Here is a 24,816-nt window from a genome sequence, read left to right as displayed (position 1 = left end):
TGTTTTTGTTCCATGCATGCTACATTCTCCAGCGGGGCTGAGCTGTGAAGTTAACTTCGATTTTCTGTCTCTTCACCATGACTCTTAGTGCAAATAGTTGGCACTAGTCACCCGATGGAACTCTCGCCACATTATTCACCCCCTTGTGTTCCCCCGCATTGAGGTACACAATGTACGACCCTTGTTATACATGTAAGCGCCGGCGCATCCAGTGTGACCAATCACAAACCCCTTGCAAGAAATGTCTGAAAGCTGGACTGGAATGCTATGACAAGCGGCCCCTCAGATGGGTCAAAGGCGTGGCTATTCGAGGCAGGCTGCAGGGGGTGGCCGCGAAGGATGCGTCGACTGCCTCGACGGCCTTGGCAACGCTGGATCGGGTTTCCGGGAAGAAAGGCAGTAAGAAGATAATATCGTCTGCTTTGGTTAGACGCGATCAGAATGGCCATACTGGTGGGTCTCTACGCTCTATAGAGCTGCATTCTATGCGGTCACCGGGGTTTCCCTTCCCTGATTCAAATGTCACTGTGGATTGGCCTGGATTTTGACTGAGGTTCCTTGTGCTGTTCAGATGTAGTCGATAATGGAGCGAGCCTATCAATGGCTTTGGAGACTGGTCCTATCTCAAACTTGGACCAGACATCCAGGTATTACCTTGACTATTGTGAGTAAAGTGTCTTTGGTTTATGGCTTCAGGAAAGTTTAATGTCCGATGTAGCTAATTTCTGTCTCTAGATAACGATCAAATATGCAAAGTATTCATTGTATATGATAGCGAGGAGAATCCCTTTAGAAGGCTTATATCTCTGGCTGTGAACAATTCTGTGCTACTGAAGTCGGTCCTCGCCCTCGCGGCGCGCCACAGGGCCAATTCCGGATATTCTTTTGAGAATGCTATAGTGGGGGCTTCCCCAGACCTCCTACAGATTCACCAAGATGCTCTTGTCTTCAAACACCAAGCTATACAAGGTCTAACGCACGCTTTGAGCGATCCGACAATATCTGAACAGGACACGACAGTAGCGTCAATCTTCCTTCTTATCTTCTTAGATCTTTTAGAGTCCGGAAGCGATAAATGGAACTTTCACCTTGAGGGCGCTAAGAGGCTGATTACCAGTGGTCAATTGCATGAGTTGCAGGCTGGAAAGTCCCAGGATCCAGGACGGACTATCGAGCAAATAAGAAAGTTCATCATCAAACAAATTCATGTGTATGTATCGGCCGTCAAAGAGGTAAGACTGTATACGTTCTGGCTAACTGTTTTGTCTTTCAGGATTGAGACTCTTGGGGCAACATTTGTCCGTCCTAAATTACTTTCAGGCTGCACTTCATTAGACCATCCAGATTCCTTGCTTCAGGAAACAGTCGAACAATCTTTCATTGGATGTCCCGAGTACTTGCTACATGCCGTCCAATGTCTTTCAGCCTATCGGGACAGCATGGTCGAGCCCCAGCCACCGACCTCTACCACCAGTAATACGCACATGCAAGATATAACGAGCGTGCTTGACTTAATACAGAAGTTTGACTGTTATACCTGGGCTTCGAATCTACCAGAGTCACAGAAGACCTCGACGCGATACATAAGCAACCTTTGCAAACTGGCGCAGTCATACAAACTAGGAGCTCTAATCTATGGTCAGCGCATCTTGGATGCTCTGCTCGATGTGAATACGCCACAAGAGGAACTCGTCTCTGAACTAATAGGCCTCATCGATGCGTTAAGAGACGACGGCAGGTTATTAAAATGCGTCCTTTGGCCGATATTCGTTGCTGGTCTTGAATGCCGGTCGCAGGCCCAGCGAGACTTTCTAATCACTTCCTTGGAAAAGTTCTGGTTGGATACGAACTGTTTGAACGTGGTTAATGCAGCCAAGGCACTGCAGTCTTATTGGCAAAAGACGGACAAACAGGCGTCTCCAACACAATGGATCTTTGACATCGGAGACCTGGATCATGACTGGCTTTTCATTTAAGTCTTGACTCTTATTGAACTCATCTACTGTGCCAGAGTACACTTTAATCCACAGCTACATTGCTGGCATGTTTGCCAGCGGTTCACCGTGGTCCATCTGACTTGGGGCACCTGGAAATATAACAACAGGGTCAATTTCCCCATCCCTCGGAAGCAAAGGGAACCCCAACTCGAACAGGAGCCAGAAACTGCCGGGGTCAAGACCAGGAACAGTCTTGATATACAGCTGAGGCTACATCCAGGTCATCTCCATCTCGCCCATCCTCCGATGTGTGCCCGACTCTTCTTGATATTATTCACGCATGTCGCTTGTGACGGCTTGAATACAGCACAACGCAGAATTGGGCAAGACATACACTCTATTCGCCACAAGTTGGTTTGGAGGGATTTACCCTAGAAGGAGGGCTATGTCGAAACGTATCAAAGACAACTCACATATAGAACAAACACTCCAATCTCTAATATGGCTTAATACATAATTCACCTCTCTTAGCTTCACGAAGACCATGGCTTTAGCGTCACGACCATAGACATAAAGCTCTCTACTTCTATCTTAGTTCAATGAGCCACGCGTTTACTTTCATATTATAAAGACATACGCGGTTCCATTTGTTGTACATAGATACTACACTTCTTCCGCAGAACAACACTTCGTCGTTCCCCTTTCCTCTTCCCCTATCTTTGAAAGATAACCCGCAGTACTCAACGTATTTTCTCAACTACTGTGAACAGTCAAGTAGCGAGAGGGTGGCCATTCACGGCCCGAACCTTATCTGATCCAGCCCCGTGATATATCATCAAAAGACTAACGGGATACTCTAGATCAGTAGATGCTTATGGTGGACACTCGGGTTTCGTCGCATGCCACTTGGGTCATATTGCCCTTCTTTAGGGTTGGGTTGCTTACCCTGTCAATTCAATGGCGTTGGCAGCCTTGATGCTAAGAAAGGCCCAGACTCCAGCTACTGTGCTGATCCTCATTCTAGAAAGATATATCAGGAACAAGTAAGGACAAGTATATTCTTAGCGATACCCGAATCAAGCATGATATATACATAGTGGTTACAGCTGGAAGCCGAGGCTGATCCCCCAGAAGGAAATATGCATTACATTACACCGCCGTATACATATACTAGGATAAGAGAGAATCCGTTATGGAAATCAATGAAACCCTACAGCTACCTTGCCCATCGATTTCTCGATAGGTCCGCTAAGACCAGTCCCTAGCCCATTTTCATGAGGGTGTCGAATCAAACACCTGGGCGGTCGTGGTGTGATCGAGCGATTGACACACCAGAGAACTCCGCGTATAGACACCCAATATGTATCGTGCAGCTACTGATATGGCTCTTCGTCGAAATCATCGAACATCCAATTCTCGGACATCTTGGCCCAGACCTTTTCCAAATCACTTTCCGACGTAGTTTCCGATTTAAGTCCCTCGAACGCAGTTTCCTTGAATTTCATTTCACGTTGCTTAGCTTTGTCATATCCGTCCGACGGCACCCACCCATCTGGCCCACAACCAATATGGTTCCTGAAGTTCAATATCTGTGCGTCACCTCCGATCTGCCAGCTATTGAACATCAACCATGAGTTCGCCTCGCCGTTCGAATATTCTAATGGGCAGACACCCGCCTTAGTGCCGGACGATGGGTTGGACAGTTTGTCCCAGTTCTGCGCTATATAAACGAGGTCCGCTTTTAGTGACACCATATCCCCATCCCATGGGTTGCTCGCGTGGTTGAAAATCAGGCCCTTCATCAAGCTTAGATCGTGGTCCATGGCAATAGTATGAACAGGATTCAACATTGCAGTATACCATGCGTAGTAATGATGGATACGACGTTTTCGGAGAATTTCCAGCTCTTTAAGCTGGTCGCTATCATCGAGATCATCGAAATTGTCTGGTAACTTAGGCGTGTCGAGAGATTTTGAAACCTCGTCCCCACAATTCCATATATGTTGCGGAAACCCACAATTTAGGAAGAGTGGTAAGATAGAGCCATGCTGCCAGTCTATTAAACCAGTAATTTTAAGATCGTCGGACACCAATATATTGTTCGGGTGCCAGTCCGGGTGTCTGATTGTAGGCTGGCAAAGAGATTTGATGTTTTCCGGCACTAGATACGGTGCAACACGTAGATAGTCTTCCAAATTCCTCACCTGACCCAAATGGGACACTTCTTTGTAACCGTATAACGCTCTATAAACACGCTCACGAGGTTGCAGTCTTTTACCGAACCTAGCTAAGTAAGCAAGCTCCTTCTTCGCACCCGCGGTCAGGGCCGCCTCTGCAGTCTCATCTACAGCTTATTAGTGGATCTCGTCAACAGTGTGGGGTCTTAGATAGTAAAGCGTCAGACAAACGATGGAAGGAACATACACGGGCCGCGTTCTACTTGTAGTTCACGTCTTTTCCCGAACCACATTCGTGGAGTAGTCTCGGGCCCTATACTAAACCGGCCGTTGCTCGGTGGATCTTCTATCGGCACGGGTGGTCTATCAGTTTTGGAGCACAGATCCGCCGTATAGTAAAGGCTTCCACTGGCAGGAAATCGTAGTTTGAAAAGGCGAGCTTCCAGGTCGACAATATTTTTAATAGCTTTGGAACAATCATCATCAGACAAGTCGAACCACAGATTACCCAAGATCTGTCCACGGATATATTCCATAAAGATGTATTCCGTCCCTGCTGCATTATCCGACGTAGCCGAGTAGCCAAACACCTTGGGTACGGGTATATCATGTAGACGAAGGTAATCCAAAGTCGCAACTTCACTGGCTACCACGAAGTATTTCGGTTCGATAAGGGGATACGGGACACGGGCGATAAGCTTGGTACCATCGTTCATTGTCACTAGAAAAACACGGTTAAACGACCCCTCAGCAACCTTCTCAAAGCTGGCGACATCCTTCGCGCTTTGGTTAATCGACTCGGCAGCAAGGCGCTTCAATTCAGGGACGTTGAAGACGCGTCGTCGTTCCGCGAGTCTCAGGGATTCATTGAAGCTGTCGGCCGTCATCAATCAAGTATCACCCGCGAAAGCCAGTACAGAATAGGTTATAGGAGCTACTAACATCCATCTTCCAGATGTATACTCAAACAGCTCAGAGCTTTCGGCGGAATGGCGGGTTAAGGCGTGATAAGTAGAGAAAGTCCGTGAGATAGAAGAGGGGTTCAAAGGTATCAATGCCCGATTAGTTGATATCACAAGATGACTTGTACATCGAATAGCCCGAGCTCTAACAAGCATTGTGATTATTTGGCTATGAGAAGTTGCTCAGATGAATTGGTCGTTGTGTTCTTTTCTCCTTTCTCTTTGTTACATCCATAACCAACCACGCTAACCTTAATAAGAAGGTGGATAATGCCGCGGCGCAGGTGGCATGATGCATCGTAGCCCTAGACCAGACATGGCCGCGGCGGTGGTAGAATATCTGCTCTGTTCACCCTGTTTTTGATGGGGTTGACTACGGTGAAAGTGGTAATTATAGGGTATCCGCTCCCTGGTGGAAACCACTTGCTCAAGGGCCGGGACCGATCATATTATTGCTCTACTTGGAAAACCGCTAAAGCAATCAAAAAGAGCTACTGGGATCTACTACTACTGCCTATAGTGAAGATTGAACATGAAGAAACATGATGCATTCGTAACGTTCTAAGACGACAAAAATCGATAAAACATGGAAAATAATAAAGGATTTAAAAGAGGAACACAAGTAACAGATCAATCCACCTTAAACAGACCAAGTCGTTTTTACCCTCTCCTTCTCCCTCTCCAAAAACTTCTCGAACGTCCCCAAAGGCAGCTTCCAAGCTCTCACCTCCTCCAAATCTACAAACTGTGCCATATCGCGGGCCAACAACTGGCCCCCAATGAACGGATTCTGCGTAGCTTGCTTTTCAATCTCTTCCTGCGACAAAAAGTCCACTTTGACATCCCTGCCAGTCGCGCGCGACAATGCCTTCGTCACATCCTCCGGATGCATAAACTCGGAAGCAATCTCAATCTCCTTCTCATGGAATCTTGCGGGATCGAACAGTGCCGCAGCCCCAAAAGCTCCAATATCATTGTGATCCACCATCGGAAGCTTCGTCTCAGGAAGTAGAGCGGTAGTCCAGACGCCGGTCTCAACAAACCCGGGATACATCTGAACAAGGGGATGCAAGTAATTCGCCATGAAGTTGCCAGGTCGTAAAATAGTCCAGTACTCGAATCCAGCTGTTCTTACTTTATTCTCGACGGCTTGTTTGTTGAGTAGAATCTTCGCCACGAAACTGTTCGGGTCCCAGTTCCGTAGGCGTTGGGGCTCGTTGACAGAGAACCCACTAGAGTAGATGACGTGCCTGATGCCCGCTTCTTTGGCGGTTGATAGAATGTTTTCGGCCTGGTGGACTTCGCTGTTTGGGACACGTAGGTCGGGCATTAGGTTGAGGAAGAGCGCGGTGCATCCCTTCATGCTTTGTTTGAAAGTTTCTAGGTCGGTGAAGTCCCCTTGACTGAGGTTTACACCGCGGGATTGTAGGTTCTGGGCCGCTGGGGTGTCTAGGTTGCGGGTTATGGCGTGGACTTCGGCGCCGGCTTTGAGGAGGTGGTTGATCACGGCGCCGCCTTGGGTGCCGGTGGCACCGCAAACGAAGAAGGTGGAGGTGGACATTGTTTAATGTAGTGTAGTGATTTTGTTGTGAGTGTTTGTATCAATTGAAGACCAGGTGGATTTGGAAATAAGAATGAGAATGATAATGAGAGGACCGTGTTGTTGTTCAGAGCTATCTATCCAATGTTGACGGCTTTATATACTGATGGTCTTCAAGGGTCTAGAGCGGAGTTCCACCCAATCCGCAACCCTAATCATCGGCGCCGTCTCCAATTGGCCGAACACACAACTAGCTTGCGGAATTCCGCCCCCAGACCCACATCAAGCGATATCTCTCCTCCCAACAAATGTAAGATCAGTTTTTTCCCACCTAAACAGCGGAAGTCCGCAGAACAGATACCAGTGTGATATACAATGAACCCCTTATTGGCCGAGCGAGGAAACCCCCCACCGCGACGCAAATCATGCGAAGCGTGCAAGACCGCCAAGCGACGCTGCGATCTGGCATTCCCGGCTTGTTCTCGATGCACTACCAGGAATACGCCATGCATTTACCCGGGACGACAGCCCGCAATACCACAGGAGCTGATCGACGAGATGGTCGAATCCATTGCTCAGACGGTTGATACGCCGTTATCGTTTGATGCCGGTGTCTCGTGCATGACCGAGTTCAGTATACCTGAGCTACCCGACCCTCCTGCTGTTGCTCATCCGTTCGATGTCTTCGATCCACAGTGGGATTACATTGATATCAACGCCCCATGCCTGTCATCGGAATCACATAGTGGTGTCCTCATTCCACGACCAAGCAACACAATGACCGCTCCGGTAGCAAGACCCCCGATGCCTCTCTCAGCTATCATAGCATCCCGGCTCCAATTCGCCATCGATGTCCTCAAAGATGTCCCCAAGATGATGGTCCAAGAGAACCAAACCCCTTGGTCTCATAAGCAGCTCTACATAAATGGCATGCCAAAATACATGCAAGGCGAGTCAACATACAATTTCTCTTCCTCTTACACCCACAATAGAAAACAAAAGAAGAGACTAACCAACTCAACAACAGACGCCTACACAAGCTGCGCCCTCCACATAACCCTAAACCCCCTCAACAGGCCCCTAATAACCTCCCTAATAAACACCAACATCCAAACCCTCCTCACATCCCCGGTGCCCACAACACCCCTAGAAACCCTCTCCCACACACACGCCCTCCTCCTCTACCAAATCATGCTCTTCTTCTCCCCAGACCCAAACTCCAACGTCTCCCTAATTCCCCACATCGAATCCTCAGCCCTAACCCTCCTCTCCTGTATCTACTTCCCCGACCCCACAAACACCCCCACCATCTTCCCACCCACCCCAGAAGCAAAACAAGACTTCTGGACCTCGTGGATCTTCCAAGAATCCGCGCGCAGAACCGTCCTCTTCGCGTTCTATCTTATACAGCTCTATAAGTCAGTCCAGGGGTATAGGAATCTCGTCTGTGATGGTAGGCTGGGGCTGGTGCATAGCTGGTACCTCTCGGCGCATTTGTGGGGGGCGCAGGATGCGGCGGAGTTTGGGGCGGCGTGGGTGGAGAAGGATCATTTTGTTGTTGGGGAGTTGAATTTTGGGAGGGTGCTTACTGAGGCGAGGGCTGGGGATGTGGATGTTTTTGGGAGGATGCTTTTGGTTAGTTATTTGGGGATTGAGGAGGCTAGGGCTTGGTTTTTGGCTAGGGGGGCTATTTTGTAGTTTTTCGCTTTCCCTCTTTCTTGTTTTTGTTTTACTTTTGTTTTGGAGAGGGGTGGTGATGTGGATTGTGTGAATGTGTCCTTGACTTGTAGGTTATTAGTTCAACTTTCTTCATGCTATGTTACTATTGTCGCGCACGGGACTATGTCAAATAGGTACAGCGCAATTTGGTATCTGCAATAATTTTGAAATTTCAACTCCCTCGCTTGACACCTTTGTAACCATTGCTTGCGCTCAACCTCATTCAGCCAGTGAGTGGGTAATGCTTGTGTGTTTTTTCTTGTCTTGAGTGTGCAGCGCATCCTTCACAATGCGCCAAGGAATAATTTGGTTCCGTAGTGCAAAGATTCGTAGAAGCCCTATTGATTCTGACCCTCCAAGCATTAGATGTAAAACATTGTATTTCTGATTTTCTCGTGAACAAGCACATCCCTGTTTGTTGCCTGCACTGTACTAGCACCACTGGCCACCGATGAGGTCTCAGACGCCGGTTCGTAAAATCGACTCAGATAGCATCTGGCCCGGTCACAGACCAGGTCGGCGTATCGCGCAGGGCAACAGACTCTAACCCCCTTTGTAGCACGTCCAACGAGGTAGCTCAGATTCAAAGTCAGATCTTGCACAATCTCGGCGACGTTCTTGTATTTGGGACGAAGCTTCCCCGTATATCGCTGGCTGAAAACCTCATCTAGGATCACAAAATAGAAGGCGTTGCGGGCAGTTCCGTGGATAGCGGAATGAGGCTGGAGAAAGAAGCTGAAACAGTGGGGATCAGTGATAGATCGATCGACGATCGTGCACGGTGGTGTGTTTCCATTTTTGTCAGCAGTTTGTCCTTCAGTAGGGTAGAAGCGCGTGTGATGCCGCTTGCTGACAATAATAATGGTGAACTTAGGAAGATTTTTCTCATGCATTTCCTTAGGATATATTTCTCGACAAGCCTTCCGCATTAGAGGCAGCTCTTCGGTCAAGCACTTCATATACTGACCTTCCGAGATTCCGTCTCGGAAGACGATAATGTTTTCAGGGAATGACGCGTGTTTTCCCAGGAGCTTCCATAGCCTAAGGTGCCGCTTAAACATACCATCCAAGCTATCGATTTCCTCTTTTCCACCGTGAGACTGGACCTGAATAGTTGCGGGCCATTGCCCAAGTGTTTTGTCGATGCTAGCAACCATCGCTGCCACGCTAGGTGCAGTGGCTGAAGAGACCTGCGAAGACCCTGTTGGATGTGTTACATCCAAGCCAACAATCATGGTCTTGTCTTCATTGATGATACTCAAACGAAGATTATCCACAACGTGATTCGTCCCGCCCAGCTTCAGGTTGAACTTCATTGCCACATTCCTCATATACTGATCCAGGGACTTGTCATATTGTTCCATCGTTTGACCTTTCTTCGCCACCAGCTTAGGACCAACACTGCAAATCGTCTGCAATCCGTACTCCACATCACACAACCGCTTGATTACTAGGTACCAGCGACTCTCTTTCTTGGGCAAAACGATGTAGAGAAGGTCTAAACTGTTGGCTGCTCCTCTAAGAGTATTATCAAGGTCCGCTGTGTCATCCTTATCCACTCTGACTATCTTTCCAGGGAAGGGCACGTCTACCGGAACGCCGGTGTCCATAAGGGCAGCCTGGAGCTTCTTGACAACTGGCTGAAAGCTTTTCACGTCACGAAATGTATCTTGTACATTCTTGTCCGAGACCAGAAGATACGACCATTTCCGCAGCCGTTGGCCGGGGACGTTGAATTTGGTGCTCGTTATATTCCAGGAGCCTGAAAATTGCTTTACGCTGGCATTCCCCGGTACATAACATTTGGCTGGTCCAAGATGCGCCCCTCAACGGTGATCAGCCGCCTCGACGTAGATATACCGATTCGTGTCTACCATATGAGTCAAACGTTACTATTATTACCAACTATCATTTCATGATAAGAACTTACCAGTATTGTATTCCTTTCAGGGTTCAAGCCAACAGTATCTGCTCCTTGGTTGACGATAGAAAAGGCGTTCTGCAAGGGTGGGCGTACAGCAAATCTGATCATGTCTTGCGTCTGGACGGGGGACAACTCTCCGTTGTGAATCTGGCCCGGAAGTATCTCGAACTCTTGTGCCAATTGGTATGTAGGGCTAGCACGTGTGCTAATGTTGATGACAGGTAAATCTGGCCGTTGGTCTCGGATGTTGTACGCTAGACCCCAGGTGTTAGTAGAGTAGTTGTGTCGTCTCGATTCGGAAACAAACTCACTCTCCAGAAAGTAATCATACACACTAATTAACCTCGCGGGTCCAGCTGGTGATGCTGCAGGTCCTGATTGCTGGCGTCTCTTTTTATTCGATCCCAGAGAAGACCTGGATGCTGGCGCTTGACGAGGTTCTAGCCAGAACTTTATACCTTTAGAGCCCGCGCCAAATGACTGTATCTCGGGTTTTCTGTTCAGTGGTAAGTCTGTGCCATCACCGCGCCTGGCAAGAGAATGGATGGTCTTAGGCCTGATGATAAGCTCGCCGCTTCGATTTCTTCTTTCGCGTAAATGAAGCGTGCATCCCCGGATGCCATGCAGAAATTCATTCAAATCAGTCAGGCTCTTGCCGTTTGCCTTTTGAAATGTATCAATCAAGTCAATCAGACGTCCGCTGTTGTAGAATGCCCCATGGCTAACATTTACATTAACCAGGACCCTAGCAGCGGCGAGTCTGACGCTCGAAAAGAACCCACGAATTGCTGTCAGCCCACCGACTAGATGGGCCTTGTCTGACAGTGGGGCCTTGTTGCTAAGTGGAAAGGTTCTGTTAGCTCTAGTTCCACCACGCGAGACAAGGTCCGGAGATGTCATGGCGTAGTGATTCAAAAGAATATTTAGCGCTTGAACCATTGGTAGTTTCTCATTATATTGGTTAAAGTCGGTCGATGTCAGATATTCTATCAACTGCGAGACCCGTAGAGTATTGGTGTACAGGATACGGGCTTTATACTGGGTAGCGTCCTCGGCGGGTTCGTCCTCTAGTTCACTTCGGTACAACACGGGTACGATGATTGCATTATTTGTCAACGGCAATTTCTCTCGTGATATGATGGTAGACTTGAAATCAGTGACTAGGTTGGCTGCCACCGAGGAAAGTTCTGGCGCCTCGAGAACCAATCTCACGATTTGGGCCCGCTTCCTGCCAGAAACAGAGGGCCTCACGTCAACAGCATATCTGTACAAAATCAGATTGGAATCAGGGATAATATTAAGATAGTTCGCCCATAGGACGACGGGCTGTCCCTTGGTTCCGTATCCTGGTCGAGGAGGGTATTCGGAGTTGAGTTGGAGCTTCCTCAGAGTCAAGGGATCTGCGATCGCTTTCTGAATGCCGTCTTCAGTTTCCCTTACGGTGGGACTGGGGGGAGGAACTCTCCCATCTGGTGGTCTATAGGAAGTTAATATTTAGTGCTGTGATTCGAATAGGGATGACATCCGGTGGACGAACAAGTAGATGTTGGTTTTTGCGTTTCCTCTTCCCTGAGGCGTTGTCGGTCCACCCCTCCCTCCTCTTCGAGGGGGGTTATCTCTGAAACCTCGAAATGACATGTTGGGTATAGCTTTTGTGTTGCGCTTGTGAAGTTTCAGATAAAGGTTTGTGGGAGTAAGATAAGAGAATCAAGTGTAGGTAGGAAAATACGAAAACAGAGACAACTGATTAAGTGAAACCTCAAGGTTGGGTTTAAGGAGAGGGGTAATACACAGGATCTGGTCCGATCGTATCTGGTGCAGATATCAGGTTACCTGGCGTCCTTGAGTCAGATTGCTGGTACTGGTTGGGTGGTTACACTGGGGTAAACTGGTCATTGGCAAGCGGTCCTATTGAGTCTGGTCTCAGTGAATGTTTGGTTCTTGTTGATAACAAGGTATTAGCGTGAGTCCACGTGCTCGAGGATAAGATGAGCTTACTTATAGAGCTGGTTTGAATAAAGATCCTCGCTGTATAGTCATCTTCATCTCACCCCAGACCCCTGCACGTGATCTCCGTTATCTTGTTCTCTGTCGCCAACCCTTTCACCCAATTAAGAAAAAAAGAGATAAAAATAAGTTCAGTAATAAGAGGTATGTATTTATCTAGCTATCATGTAATGACCATTCATAACTGAAGGAGGGAAAGAAGATGACGTATGATACCAATTAGGGCTACATGTGACACGGGATGAAGGGAAGCCTTTATTGTTCTAGTGCTTCAGGCATCTCCCTGTACCACATCAAAAAGGCCACTTCCTTCAAGAGAAGTTATCCAACATGCCTCATCCTCCCTCCACTGATCGGACAAGTACTAATCAACACCCACCACTTGATCCCCTCCAAGCCGAAGCAACATGGCGATCAGTCAGATTCCACGTATCATTGGCTTCCAAATTCTGCGCTCTCTGAATCTCCTCATCTCCTCTGCAGGCAACAATGACCTTTTCGGTCTGGCCAAGGACTTTTTCTGGAATCGTCCCGATGAAGAGACAGGCATCTCAGATGCCTTCTTCTACACATATATGATCGACACGGTCATAAATAGCCTCGTATGTGTTTCTCCAGGTCCAGTCGCGCTTTGCAAAACCTGCGCACTAATTATGTCCCACACTCCAGATTGACTACTATCTCAGCCATGTGGTCGCTATTATGCTCATTCTCGAAAGTGAGAGGCTGCATGCCAGCAACCAAAGTACAGCAGATTTCATCCACGATAACGTCCAGAATCAACCAACCACTCGCAGTGTGACCCGAGCGTCTTCATTCCTATATCGTATGGGTGGTCTGCGGATGTTCCTAAAAGGACTCCAGACGGGGCTCGTGTACCGCGCTACCCACTTTGCTCTCACAAGTCTATTACAGATGGCACTCTTCCGGCACGATCTTCTCAACCCCATTGCGCCTGTCATATCCACCATAGTGTTGGCGGAGCTCCACATGGCCTGGACACACGCCACCATATCCGCAACCTCATCCACAGGGTCTCTGTTAAAGCTGCGCCACAATCACAAAGCATGGAGAAAGCTACTCACACCGTCCCTCGTATGCGCTGCAGCCCGCGCAGTAATAGACTATCTTCCTGACGCCGCTGACTCTTCATTCAACCTGTTTTTCAAGAGTGCCAGCACACATGACCCCTCAGAGCATTATATTGCCTACTTTGAAGTGTCGACTATGTTACCGACATTGATCCTTCGCATGACTGTCGTGCTCCCTGCTTTTATAGCGTTGATCTTGGTGGAAGCGAGCTTTCTCCCGGAAACGGAGACCACGATCGTCCCTTCCACCCAAGGCCGGAGAGCAAGGATGTCTGCGTTGGTCTGGGGGAAGATCAGCAAGGTTCGGTCGGGATTTGCTGGTGTGTATGGGCTTGTGCGGAGGTCCACGTTTTTTTGGCTCTGGGAGCTGCATGCTAAGAGATGTCTACTGCAATCGGTAGTTGATATTATTATCATGTGGTTGGAGGGTGGATTCGAATAAAAGGTACCACAAAGTGACTCCGTAGCTCAGAGCTACTCTTCGTGGTTTCACCCGCGAGGGTAAGGAAAAGGACAGAACAGGAGAGAAGAAAGAAAATATTTTCAACGGTGATGTATATGCGCAAAGACAAAAGAGCACCGAGAATATCGTTGTAATGCATATATAGCCGGACGGTTCAAACCCGGCGATTACCCTGCTTGTTCTCCTTTGGAACATGGTGCATGGGCACGAGGCCATACCCGAACCGCATGTATTCTAGCCTTAATTGATAGCGACCACATAGAGACCATTTTGTAGAAGGCATAGTTTAGCACAACTAACCTTTACAAAACTGCAATGTATCCACTAAAAACGCATTATGTGGCTTTGAGCTGTATACCAATATTGCTCGAACCCGAAGGCTCGTGCCCGTAACAATTTAATTTAATCATCTAGAAAATAAAATGAACTAATGAAACAGAACAAACCATAGAAGCAGCCACCTATGTCAAAGCCTCATATAAGAAGAATGGACAGAGTAACACGACCCGGTACCAGTCTTGCAACCAAGTGTAGTGTCATTGTAACATCATCTTAGACCTTAATACACTTCACTACGGTAAGACGGTATTTTCACACTGAAGTACATATATAAGCTTGGACCTACACGACCTCCCTCCTAACTTTACCATATATTTAACATGTCCGCCACCGCTGCTGTTGGAGACATTGCCGGAATCGCTACTCTCATAGGCCAAATATACAATGCTATGGGGAACCATATTATTGAAAAAGAGACACTTATAATGCTTCTAAAAGATTACGAATACCGGCTAATAGCAGACCAACCATATCTTGCGCGTGGGCTAGAGCTTCGCCACTGCCAACCCCATGCTATGAATCTCTATGAGAAACTCGTGTTCCTCGGGGAATGGCTTGCTGCTAAACATATCAAACTACGAAATGCTCAAGGTGGTCTACTTAGTCGCCGGCGGTGGAAATTCCCTTGGAAGTTTAGTGGGAAGAAGAGGGTCGTTTTCCAGCAGTTCCTTGATCAAGTTCAACATGCGTCTGATAGGTTGGTTGATTGTGTGAACAGTTCTCCCCATGTTAGTACTTCTGGCTTGATTTAGTTTGCGAGGTCTGGAGCTCATTATTCTACAGGATAACGTTCTCATGGCTCTGCCAGCTGCTGCGGTAGATCCCCCACCAGCAGGTATTTCGGTCAGGATGAGACCTAGTTACATGAACAGCTGACCTTTAATATGCAGAACTCTCAGCACTGCAACGAAGAGCTCAAGCTCTTCATCATGACGCCCTTATATAGGTCGTGGGATTAGAGGAAACCGTCAAGTAATTGGAAACATGATACTCTCGTTAAAGGGACCCTGTGAAGATCTACAATTGATAACAGGGAAGAGAAAGAATGTTGTTAGTGAGACATGACAAGGTATTATATTGCTAAGCTAATGCCGGTCTTCTTTCTAGCCTCTGCTGCCACGCAACCTGCTGAGTGCAATAAACACTGGCTGTTATTATATCGATTCGGCTCTGCGTCACTCAGGCTTGTGTATCTGGGGGTCATTGTGGTCGGAGGAAAGAAAAGGGCATCTAGATGGATAGTCCCTCACTCTTTGAAGTGTTTCAAGTTACCTGAGTCCAGTTCAGCTTTGCCAATACAACGCTCTTGTCATTTACTTAGCTGTAGTCATATAGCACTCAATACCCTCTGTATATTAGCTGACAGTCCGTGTCTGTTGCTAACATTAATCATCCTAAGACAACCTTCGTATATCGTAAAAAAATCAATAAGAACAATTACATTACAGCTTGTCATGCTTCATCACATCGATGTTGGAGGTTTCAACTGGATTTTGATATTATAGTATGTCTGCCTTCAAAAACAGGCACCCACCTCACCTTACCGAAAAAGGAAAACTGTTTCAGCAGTGACGGGATCCCCAGCCACTGATTTGTTCACCTCAAGATTAAATTCAATCAGACAACCCAACTTCAGACGTGGACTAGGATTGTATTTCGTTGTCGGACAGGATCTGCATACCTGTCGATCTGCTGTCATTCCTTCCTCCATTCTTTTCGATCTCTCTTACTCTTGATTTAGAGAGCTTTTTATCGCATCCATCTTTGGTCCGGTTGAAATTATATATTTTGGTGACATCCATCATTACCGTAGTTTAGGTAAATAGCTATCTTCATCTGTTTTTTGCCCTTTTCATTTCTGAGGCTAACGCATCGAGAACAGATATTCTAAGCACAGATGCTGGTCGTCCCTCTTCTTGCCTGGGCACTAGGACCAGCACCACTGGCAGTTCAGGCACTGACAGACGGCAACTCATCCATCTACCACCAAAAGGCAGATCTAGACACTTACAAAATTTTGCAACGCAATGCAGCTATTCAAAGCCAGCTATCTCAGACGTCCGTCCAGGGTATCAAGAAGATGAGTGACGACGAAGGCGAGAAGTTCTTTCTCGACTACTGGTACTTCGGAGAGACCAACCAGACAGATCTACAAAGCTCTCAACCCTCAGAAAAGAGACAATCTAGTCTTCACCCTCGGATATATCCTTATCAACCATCCCACCCTCTGGATCTGGGTGAGACTTACGACCCCCACAGATGGATGGGCCAATTCTCACCGCTTCTTCGGAGAGAATTCAAATGCCCCGCGGGGACAAATTCATGCACCTCGATTAATCGCCCGAACAGCTGCTGCAGTACAGGATCGACCTGTGAGCTGGTGGACGATACAGGGTCTGGGGATGTAGGGTGTTGTCCGGACGGAGAGAATTGCTCTGGTACTATTGGTTCATGTCAACAAGGGTACACTAGCTGTCCTGCGTCATTGGGCGGCGGTTGCTGTATTCCCGGATATGAATGTGTCAGTGGTGGCTGTGAGTCTGGACCAATTTATAAGATGACGAGCTTGGGCTAATGAATTGCAGGTGCCAACGTGTACACAGTGACTATTACAGTGAGCTCGACCGTTATGGTGTCGACTGTCACGGACACAGTTCCCGCAACTAGCACAGTTTCTAGTAGCAGCAGCAGCAGTAGCAGCACGACAAAGTCATCGTCTGAATCTACCGGGGAGTTTACTCCTCCTGCTCGACCGACGAGTCTCTCAACCGCGACCGCCTCCCAGACTGGGTCAATCTGTCCCATTGGATTTTATGCCTGTTCCGCTGTCTACCAGGGAGGATGCTGCCGGACTGGCCGCGACTGTGACACTAGCTCGTGCCCCCAGACCCCATCGACGACGATCACGACCAACGACCGAACCATTGTGGTCCCCGCCGAGACGGAAGCGCCACCAGCGACTACAGGACGATGCGCGAGCGGGTGGTTCCGCTGCGCAGACACCGCAGGTGGGGGATGCTGTCCAACAGGGTTTGCGTGCGGCTCCAGCTGTACAGCACAGGAAACGGCGACAGCAACGGGGACGGTGGCGAAGGAGCAGCCCACGAACTCCGCCGGCGACAAAAACCTCCCGGAAGGAATGAAGATGGTTGGAATAAGTTTACTACTAGGACTACTCTGGACGATTTAATGAGGAACGAACGCATGTACTTGAATGGATAACGAGAACCACGAAATGCAAGACCAGTTGAACATTCATTAATAATAGAAACCCTGTTAACTTATCTTCACCCCGTGGGGCTTTTGCAAGTCGGTAACTTTGTGGGGCCGCCGGATTCTCACCGGGCTGGGATTTTTCCCGTTCGGGAATTAGTCCGATACGCTCCGACGTCCAACTCCTCTCCTTCGCACACTTGCGTGATCACCTTCCCTTTCTTTTTTCACTCCCCTCCACCTCCTACTCAGCTTCCATTGTCCATTGCTGCATAGTCTCTCTTGCAGGTTCCCTATCAGCGACAATGTCGGCCAACGCTCAGAAGCCCCTCCCCTTTCAATACCAGTTCGCCGCCGGTGCGGTGGCTGGTGTGTCTGAGGTGCGTTATCGGAGCTGTGACCTGTCATGCTAACCAACATCAACTGACTCAATTTCTAGATCCTGGTCATGTATGCTCAATTCCAAGTCCACAGTCACAAATCATATCCATTCTAACCAAAAGAATGTCCCCAGGTACCCATTGGACGTCGTCAAGACCCGAGTGTAAGCTCCCCAATCAGGCCATATCTGCCCCCAAACAAAGAAAACCAATCTAACCCGATACCCACACAGCCAACTTCAATCCGGCACCCGCGCCGCCGGCGAAGAGTTCTACACGGGCATGTTCGACTGCCTGCGCAAGATCGTCAAGAATGAGGGGTAAGCACTTAGCCGCCCATATCAATCCCGACACCAACCCACCTACGCACCCCAACCCTCAAATCAAACACAAACCTAACCACGAATGCAAATAGCGCATCCCGTCTGTACCGCGGCATCTCCGCCCCGATCCTCATGGAAGCGCCCAAGCGCGCGACCAAATTCGCCGCAAACGACAGCTGGGGATCCTTCTACCGGGGCCTCTTCGGCGTCGACAAGCAAACACAATCTTTGGCCGTCCTGACCGGCGCAACGGCCGGAGCGACCGAATCCTTCGTCGTGGTCCCCTTCGAGCTCGTCAAGATCCGTCTGCAAGACCGCGCATCCAAGTACAACGGCATGCTGGACGTAGTCAAGAAGATCGTGCAAACCGAGGGTCCTCTGGCTCTGTACAACGGTCTCGAATCGACACTGTGGCGACACATTCTCTGGAACGCCGGATACTTCGGGTGTATTTTCCAGGTCCGGGCGCAGTTGCCTAAGGTCGAGCCTGGCAACAAGACGCAGCAGACGCGGAACGACCTCATCGCGGGTACGATTGGTGGTACGGCGGGTACGATTCTCAACACGCCGATGGATGTGGTGAAGTCGCGGATTCAGAATAGCCCTAAGGTGGCGGGACAGACGCCCAAGTATAACTGGGCTTGGCCGGCTGTGGGAACGGTCATGAAGGAGGAGGGATTCGGGGCGCTGTACAAGGGTTTCATTCCTAAGGTGCTGCGGTTGGGTCCTGGTGGTGGTATTTTGTTGGTTGTGTTTACGGGAGTCATGGATTTCTTCCGTACTATGAGGGGTGAGAATGTCTGATTGAGTGCATTTGCTTCTGTTTTCTTGTCTGTTCTTCTTTTGCTTGCAAATAGAGAAAGACCTAGCTTTTTGCTTAGATGGAGGTGTAAAAGAGTTTATATATGTTCTTTATGTCAATGGGTCTTTTGATGATTTCTATTTCGGAAGATACAATTCTCAGGCTGTGTGCTACGCGTACTATGAAAACACTTCTGGACCAAGTCGGCAATTGGGGTCTAGAATTCAGTACCAGTAAAGAAACCCTTAGTGATGTATGACTAACCATTATATAACACAAAGAACATCCGAGATACAACCAATCGCATCGTGGGCAAAGGAAATCTTGCGCAGGCAAAAAAAAAAAGAGAAAGGGTATCGATGTAAAAACGCATGCAGAAGCCCCTCTCAGACGGGCAGCATTGCTAGTAGAACACTAGTTCGCACCGCGTTCTGGATGAAATAGACAAAAAGCAGATGATACCGAGTCGGTCTTGGCCGTCATTATGCATAACATTATAAAGATAGAAAAAGCAACAAGTCTGAGCAGTAGAGAAGCATAAACCAGGAGGACGATAGCCAAAATAGACAGCAAAATGACAACAGGTGGAGCATTGATATAAAAGACAGACATGCGAGGTTATAACGATAATGGACAACGGAATAACGTAACCCAGCAAATCCACAACAATGAAAAAGCAACGAAGCAATACTTCACATGAACTAGGGGCGAGTGAATCAAAGAATTAGTCTGGGTATGTCAAGACTTCCGCGTACGCCGGATCGCTCCTTCCATATGACGCCGTGTATGCAATAGGTCATGCATGGCATGCACTCATAGAATCCCGGATGGGCACAACACCATCAAAGATGTCTAGTTCATCTCCATTGCGTACTCATCTTCCTCCTTGAAGCTCATCCCCGCGTGGCCGGAGCTGCTCCAGTACTGGGCCTGGCCGGTCCCGCTGTTGCTACTAGCCCCGCTGTTGAACGAAGGGCTCAAGTTCTGTGGGCTCAAGCCACCGTTGGATGCGACAGGGTCTCCAGCCATATTGGTATGCTTCGGCACTCGCAACCCACTGCCCGGCGCCCGGCTGTAGCTGAACGAACTGGGATCATTCTTCTCCAACGCATCTAGGATCTCTGTGCGCATGCGTTTCTCTTCCTCGGTTTGTTCGAATGGCCACGTGCCTCCCAGGCTGCTGATGAGCTCCGCCAGTTCGGCTTCCTGTTGGAGTTTCACATGTAGCGACCACATCAAGTCTCGCATCCAGCCAACGGCCCCGTTCAAGATGTCGCCTTTGTTCGGGCCCTTTTCCTTTTCTTCAATCGGCAAGCCCATGGTAATGTTGCCGGCCGCACGACGACCGTTGCCACCGGCCAACAAAGACGTGGCTGCGTTGGACCCGGCTCCAGTGCTCGACATGGCGGTGTTATTGACGAGTTGCTTCCGGACTTTGTCATCCTCTAGTCGATGCTGGGGGACGAGATGGGACAGGTCCTGAATACGCTCATTGATGTTGTCGCGCCGGCGGCGCTCGACCAGGTTATGTGAGGCTCTCCGACGACGTCGCTTGGCTTCCTGTGACTCCAGATCCTGGGCAGTTCCGGGCATGTGCGTATCAACCTTGGCCGGCAAGGAAGCATGCTTGCCCGATTTCAGGATTTCAGAGATTCCAACGTGGTGGGGATTGGGAGGAGATGAGATGGGAGATTCCACTCCAAATGAATGAGCACTTCCGGGTGTACCGTCCCACTGGTTCGAAAGAGTCTTTTGGTGTCGAGGGTGCAATCCGGTCCTGATGGGCTGAGCGGTTGGGAAACTGCCTGACTCCGGTGTTCCAAGAGTTAAGCCGCCTAAGGCAGGAGTCTTGGGTGTCATAGGGCTACGGACATCAGCGGAACGGTCCATTGTCTGCAGAGTGGGTCGTCCCTTGGTATTCATGTAGTTCTGTTCGAAATGGGAGCCGGCATTTTGCATATGCGCACCCGGCTGCTGTTGATTCATGGCTCGGAAATGATCATAATTGAAACTGTTATGCAAGAAGGGACTGTGCATAGGAGCCCCATCCGGCGTGTTCGAGTACATTTGGGACATCTGATTCGGGTGACTCATCGAGATCCCAGCGCTCGAGTGCTGGTCCTGGAGGAAGTTCATACTATCAGCGCGCTGGATGCCATTCTGTCCGTTAATTTCCAAGTCGAGCAACTCGTCCGTGTCAATTCCGGAGTTGCCGCCGAAGTTGAAGCTTTGGGATCCAAAGTTGTATGGCATAAATCCACTGTTGTGCATGGTTAGTTCGGAGGGGTCAACACCGTCATTGGTGCTGCCGTATTGATTGGGCATAGAATAACCGGCGTGCGACATCATGAAATGTTTGTGGTCACTGTGGTGGTCGTCAGGATCATGCTTAATGAAAATACTCGCTTCCGCCATCGTGCAGCTGATTGGCAGCTCCGAACAGGAAAGTCAAGCACGTTTCCAGAGGGAACCCTTACGATCCAAGATCTGAATTGTCCGGAGTATAATGCGGAACAGGCAACTCAACTCCAACTTCTCGAGTAACGCGATGGATTCGCAAACGACAATCCTCGGGCGGATTCGTACACAGACTTAAAATAATGGGGCGTTGAGTTGGACGGGTTGATCTTTAACGGTCTTCGAGCAATCGGGCCAAGTCACAAATGGAGATCTAAGGCAAGGTGCACAAACCGCATCAGTAAACGTGTGCGCCAAGGTGCTAAACGCCGAGATCGCAAGGAGAAAATTAGGGGATTGCGGGTTTACCAACCAAGGATCTATGAAAGTCTGCAGAGATACCCCGTAACTGAGTAAGGATACGGCTAAAAGTATGAGTGGAAGATATTCACAGCGACGCAAGGGATGGCTGCTGCCAAATCCCGGAAGAACGAGGGCGTGGTGAAAGTATGAGTCGAAAGCGGACAAGGCGGAAAATGCCACGATGGGAGGCGGGAGTCACAACCCAATAGGTGGCACTGTCGAGCGCAAAGAGAAATACGAGGTACGCTGAAAGATTAAGGGTGTAAGCAATATAACATCGACCAACAGGGGTCACGATAGAATAGGAACAGGCTAAAGGAGGCGAGAAGGATGCGTGGCCATAAGCGAGGTGGGCAAAGGAGGGAAAAAAAATGGTGACCAGAAATAGAATACTGGGTCCGGAGGCGACGGGGTTAAAAGACAATGGGGGTTAAAAAAAAAGGGTAAAAAAACGTGGGTCAGAGACAGGATGGAACTTGGATGTGACAGAGCACGACAGAGATGAGATTTGCCTGTGAACCAAGCTCGAAGTCGGTTACAGATGATGTGTCTGTATGCGACAGGGAAAGAACAAGAAGACGATTAAGAAAGTGGGGAGAGCAGAAGAGATAGAGAGCGAGAGAGGGATTGCGATACTGATAGGAACTGCAAAAGGCACCGAGTGGGGGCGGCGCAGCAACCAAGGAGAAGACACAGAGAGGCGGTAAGCAATGACAGCAATGGCAATCCCTCCCGCCTAGGCGGTCTCGCTCGGCATTAAACTATTTTGTCGTGTTTGTTCTCTGGGCCGAAATGGAATGTTCGGTGCCTGAGTGGAGAAAAGGAAAAAAAGGAGTCGCCAGATTTCCCCAGAATTTGGTTTCCTTTGAATATGGGAAATCGACTTTGGCTCCGTTTGGGTTGAATCTTTTATTTTCTTTCCATCTGGCTCAGGCTCCTCTTTTCTGACCCTCGGATCGCTGTTCTCCGCTTGAGTGAGCCGGGAAGGTGCTTTTCCCCTCAGGGCCTGTGAGATGAAGTGTGCCTTAGAATGGTGCCCCGCGGCCTTGATGTCTGGGCAATGGGATCGTCGAATAAGCGCCCCACGGCCTGAAGATGCGATCGGTGGCTTCGGTCCCCGCTAAGAGAAAAACATACAGGGTTCGGGTTTCAGCGGCACCGCGCTACCATCGTTGAAGCATCCTTAAGGGGAGACAAAAAGAGGGGTATTGTCTCCGTCTCACATTTCCTGAGACATGATGCTCAGAAGGTGCTCTTGGCCTATGACGCCATTTCCACTCTCCCTTGATGATGATATGCGAAGGCAATGAGGAAATATCAAGAAAATGCAAATAAATAAATAAAAAATTGAAAATGCAAATTTTGAATCAAAGGATATTGATGTTGTGTTTAAGAAACTGTGGAAATATAAAAAACCATGCTAACTCACCAAGGATCGGTTCTGCAGCTAGCGATCAGAAGATCACTGACTATAAAACGGGAAGGGTTAGCAAAGACATCGAACTGTCTCCCATGGAGTCCCCACCGATGCCAGTTGGGGAAAGGACAAGTATAAGTAGAGACAGACGAAGCAACCAGACAGGAACAATACATGAGGTGTCGGTGCCTTGCACGTGGCAGTGACCACTTGCGCCTCAAAAGCCCAATCACTGCACCCGGCTGAGGCAAAAGAAGCAAAGAATTGGCAAGGCAACTATGAAGAGCCTCGTCCCCTCACAGTGCATGGTCATGAACTAGTATGGCGGATACGCCGGAACCAAGGATGGGGGCGAAAGGAGAATGAGTACTCACTTGAATATACGGTGATTGGCACCAAGATGCCGCAGGAACAAGAGGTTTGAGCACTGGTGCACAAACTGAATGGTTATACTTCGAGTTCCCTTTCATGAAGGGAAAATTGATGAGAGCGAAATGCGTTGCAGTGCGCTTGGGAAAGCGAATAATATAGGGCATGGATATCTCGACCTCGTCGGACTGTGTTGGAGAGTATCAAGACGAACAGGTAAAGGGAAATCAAAGGAGATACAAGAGGGTTGAACAACGAGGGAACGAAGGCTTTAAAGGACTTCGGAGGCGTTTGTCGGAGCCTCTCATTTGATATATCACGGTGAGGGTCATGCAGGCTGTCGATCTTAAAAATCAACGAGGCTTAACAAGACTGACTACAAGAATTACGTGCATTGCGGGATCCTCTCGAAAAATCCAGTTTAATTGTTTTTTTTTATTAATATCTAGGTTTTGCTGCCACACCAAGGAAGGAAAGTAAAATAAAATAAAAAAGAAGAGGAATAAAAAATAAAAAAAAAAAAAAAGAAATAAAAATAAAAATAAGTGGACCAGTGGCAATGAAGGTAAATGGATGCTCGGTATGTGACAATACATAGGGCCAAGAGGTAAAGGGAGGACAAAGGAAAAAGAAAAAAGATATCATTATTATATTATTATTAAAGTTCAAAAAGTAATCTTCATTTTACTAAAAGTGAATAAATAAAATAAATTACCTAAATATTGGACGACGAGACCGGGTGTGGCTATACGACTGAATATGGTGGAGGCCAAGGTCAGATATTCTTCCAAGAAGGAGGGTAGCACACTCCGGATAGAGGAGAATAACATCCACCACAATCCCATGAGCACTCAGGTACTACTATATTTGTCACCTGTTCCCCCTTTCTACACGACGTCATGACTCACGTTGGTCGAGCTATTCTCTCTACTAGGAGTGAAAATAAGTCCTGCTGTTATTTTCGGACCTGCACACCGAAGCTTGCCTGAATGTATCAGATGCCCTCTTAGGGCAAAGTCCAGACATGCCAAGATCATTCAGCAGGCAGAATGATCAATGGGCATGGGGGAAGAAGGCTAGCTAATAGGCAGAAAGGCATAGTCACCCATTAATTAATGGATTAATGCACCAAATCCCTGTTTATCTTTTTTTATTCGGTATTTACTTTCCCCCCCTCTCCTCCTCTGTTTCCTTTTATTCATTATAATCACGTTATTATATTGTTTTGCTCCTATATTTTTTTATGCAGATAATCATCGGATACGATGATATACCTCGCAAACCCCGAGAATGACATCATAGCTGACAGGGTTAAGGAATACCTGGAGACCTGCCTTTCCCATGCAGGTATAGTATGGATCGTCTAAACGGTATGGAATGTACCTACTGGCTG

General features: G+C 48.3%; 11 protein-coding genes across 11 annotated transcripts; 6 read left to right on the top strand and 5 right to left on the bottom strand.

The window, feature by feature from the left end:
- The first annotated feature begins 73 nt into the window (after window positions 1–73).
- F9C07_1537339 (C6 transcription factor (Acr-2)) lies at window positions 74–2,643 on the top strand. The gene is made up of 4 exons (XM_041292004.2): window positions 74–453; window positions 572–664; window positions 736–1,210; window positions 1,274–2,643. The coding sequence occupies exons 1-4, from the start codon at window positions 171–173 to the stop codon at window positions 1,974–1,976; spliced, it is 1,554 nt and encodes a 517-aa protein (XP_041146284.1). The 5' UTR covers window positions 74–170; the 3' UTR covers window positions 1,977–2,643.
- Window positions 2,644–3,310: 667 nt separating this feature from the next.
- F9C07_4018 (kinase-like domain-containing protein) lies at window positions 3,311–5,232 on the bottom strand (the record flags this gene model as incomplete). Its single annotated transcript, XM_041291994.2, has 3 exons — window positions 3,311–4,281; window positions 4,362–4,987; window positions 5,057–5,232. 3 exons carry the CDS (start codon window positions 5,230–5,232, stop codon window positions 3,311–3,313), a joined length of 1,773 nt encoding a protein of 590 aa, XP_041146283.2.
- A 371-nt stretch (window positions 5,233–5,603) lies between these two features.
- F9C07_2283529 (putative NAD dependent epimerase/dehydratase) lies at window positions 5,604–6,837 on the bottom strand. The gene has a single exon (XM_041285892.2). The coding sequence runs from the start codon at window positions 6,635–6,637 to the stop codon at window positions 5,717–5,719; it is 921 nt and encodes a 306-aa protein (XP_041146282.1). The 5' UTR covers window positions 6,638–6,837; the 3' UTR covers window positions 5,604–5,716.
- An 82-nt stretch (window positions 6,838–6,919) lies between these two features.
- F9C07_1537344 (uncharacterized protein) lies at window positions 6,920–8,506 on the top strand. Its single transcript, XM_071508194.1, has 2 exons — window positions 6,920–7,565; window positions 7,644–8,506. The coding sequence occupies exons 1-2, from the start codon at window positions 6,992–6,994 to the stop codon at window positions 8,312–8,314; spliced, it is 1,245 nt and encodes a 414-aa protein (XP_071366462.1). The 5' UTR covers window positions 6,920–6,991; the 3' UTR covers window positions 8,315–8,506.
- Window positions 8,507–8,697: 191 nt separating this feature from the next.
- F9C07_2283528 (ribonuclease H-like domain-containing protein) lies at window positions 8,698–14,208 on the bottom strand (the record flags this gene model as incomplete). Its single annotated transcript, XM_071510640.1, has 5 exons — window positions 12,490–14,208; window positions 12,258–12,410; window positions 11,797–12,199; window positions 10,266–11,736; window positions 8,698–10,107 (listed from the first exon to the last, which is right to left on the bottom strand). Exons 3-5 carry the CDS (start codon window positions 11,895–11,897, stop codon window positions 8,698–8,700), a joined length of 2,982 nt encoding a protein of 993 aa, XP_071366461.1. The 5' UTR covers window positions 11,898–12,199; window positions 12,258–12,410; window positions 12,490–14,208.
- Window positions 12,674–13,799, top strand: F9C07_4014 (uncharacterized protein; the record flags this gene model as incomplete). The annotated part of the gene is made up of 2 exons (XM_041285900.1): window positions 12,674–12,868; window positions 12,936–13,799. The coding sequence occupies 2 exons, from the start codon at window positions 12,674–12,676 to the stop codon at window positions 13,797–13,799; spliced, it is 1,059 nt and encodes a 352-aa protein (XP_041146279.1).
- F9C07_1537828 (uncharacterized protein) lies at window positions 14,140–15,577 on the top strand. Its single transcript, XM_071508196.1, has 4 exons — window positions 14,140–14,887; window positions 14,943–14,994; window positions 15,050–15,209; window positions 15,267–15,577. Exons 1-3 carry the CDS (start codon window positions 14,480–14,482, stop codon window positions 15,103–15,105), a joined length of 516 nt encoding a protein of 171 aa, XP_071366460.1. The 5' UTR covers window positions 14,140–14,479; the 3' UTR covers window positions 15,106–15,209; window positions 15,267–15,577.
- On the top strand, window positions 14,943–17,546 carry F9C07_2283527 (GPI anchored protein). The gene is made up of 3 exons (XM_071510639.1): window positions 14,943–15,209; window positions 15,267–16,693; window positions 16,745–17,546. Exons 2-3 carry the CDS (start codon window positions 16,057–16,059, stop codon window positions 17,347–17,349), a joined length of 1,242 nt encoding a protein of 413 aa, XP_071366458.1. The 5' UTR covers window positions 14,943–15,209; window positions 15,267–16,056; the 3' UTR covers window positions 17,350–17,546.
- Window positions 15,602–15,870, bottom strand: F9C07_4012 (uncharacterized protein; the record flags this gene model as incomplete). The annotated part of the gene is made up of 2 exons (XM_071511161.1): window positions 15,602–15,645; window positions 15,704–15,870. The coding sequence occupies 2 exons, from the start codon at window positions 15,868–15,870 to the stop codon at window positions 15,642–15,644; spliced, it is 171 nt and encodes a 56-aa protein (XP_071366459.1). The 3' UTR covers window positions 15,602–15,641.
- On the top strand, window positions 17,491–19,304 carry F9C07_1539218 (oxodicarboxylate carrier protein). The gene is made up of 5 exons (XM_041292001.2): window positions 17,491–17,752; window positions 17,812–17,822; window positions 17,887–17,916; window positions 17,986–18,072; window positions 18,168–19,304. Exons 1-5 carry the CDS (start codon window positions 17,678–17,680, stop codon window positions 18,877–18,879), a joined length of 915 nt encoding a protein of 304 aa, XP_041146276.1. The 5' UTR covers window positions 17,491–17,677; the 3' UTR covers window positions 18,880–19,304.
- Window positions 19,305–19,525: 221 nt separating this feature from the next.
- On the bottom strand, window positions 19,526–22,534 carry F9C07_1539664 (putative HLH transcription factor). The gene has a single exon (XM_041285905.2). The coding sequence runs from the start codon at window positions 21,290–21,292 to the stop codon at window positions 19,730–19,732; it is 1,563 nt and encodes a 520-aa protein (XP_041146275.1). The 5' UTR covers window positions 21,293–22,534; the 3' UTR covers window positions 19,526–19,729.
- Window positions 22,535–24,816: the final 2,282 nt, after the last annotated feature.

The sequence above is a fragment of the Aspergillus flavus genome, chromosome 4 (genome assembly GCF_009017415.1).
Source record: "Aspergillus flavus chromosome 4, complete sequence".
Classification (NCBI taxonomy): domain Eukaryota; kingdom Fungi; phylum Ascomycota; class Eurotiomycetes; order Eurotiales; family Aspergillaceae; genus Aspergillus; species Aspergillus flavus.
This window is presented reverse-complemented; position numbering and strand designations above follow the sequence as displayed.

Coding starts and splice junctions, on each gene's coding strand:
- F9C07_1537828 (XM_071508196.1), top strand. CDS start 14,480: ATGTCCGCCACCGCTGCTGTTGGAGACATTGCCGGAATCGCTACTCTC. Junction 14,888..14,942: donor GTGTGAACAGTTCTCCCCAT/GTTAGTACTTCT, acceptor ATTATTCTACAG/GATAACGTTCTCATGGCTCT. Junction 14,995..15,049: donor GGTAGATCCCCCACCAGCAG/GTATTTCGGTCA, acceptor TTTAATATGCAG/AACTCTCAGCACTGCAACGA.
- F9C07_1537339 (XM_041292004.2), top strand. CDS start 171: ATGTACGACCCTTGTTATACATGTAAGCGCCGGCGCATCCAGTGTGAC. Junction 454..571: donor CGATCAGAATGGCCATACTG/GTGGGTCTCTAC, acceptor TGTGCTGTTCAG/ATGTAGTCGATAATGGAGCG. Junction 665..735: donor CAGGTATTACCTTGACTATT/GTGAGTAAAGTG, acceptor TTCTGTCTCTAG/ATAACGATCAAATATGCAAA.
- F9C07_1539664 (XM_041285905.2), bottom strand. CDS start 21,292: ATGGCGGAAGCGAGTATTTTCATTAAGCATGATCCTGACGACCACCAC.
- F9C07_1539218 (XM_041292001.2), top strand. CDS start 17,678: ATGTCGGCCAACGCTCAGAAGCCCCTCCCCTTTCAATACCAGTTCGCC. Junction 17,917..17,985: donor GACGTCGTCAAGACCCGAGT/GTAAGCTCCCCA, acceptor ATACCCACACAG/CCAACTTCAATCCGGCACCC. Junction 18,073..18,167: donor AAGATCGTCAAGAATGAGGG/GTAAGCACTTAG, acceptor GAATGCAAATAG/CGCATCCCGTCTGTACCGCG.
- F9C07_1537344 (XM_071508194.1), top strand. CDS start 6,992: ATGAACCCCTTATTGGCCGAGCGAGGAAACCCCCCACCGCGACGCAAA. Junction 7,566..7,643: donor CATGCCAAAATACATGCAAG/GCGAGTCAACAT, acceptor ACTCAACAACAG/ACGCCTACACAAGCTGCGCC.
- F9C07_2283529 (XM_041285892.2), bottom strand. CDS start 6,637: ATGTCCACCTCCACCTTCTTCGTTTGCGGTGCCACCGGCACCCAAGGC.
- F9C07_2283527 (XM_071510639.1), top strand. CDS start 16,057: ATGCTGGTCGTCCCTCTTCTTGCCTGGGCACTAGGACCAGCACCACTG. Junction 16,694..16,744: donor TGAATGTGTCAGTGGTGGCT/GTGAGTCTGGAC, acceptor AATGAATTGCAG/GTGCCAACGTGTACACAGTG.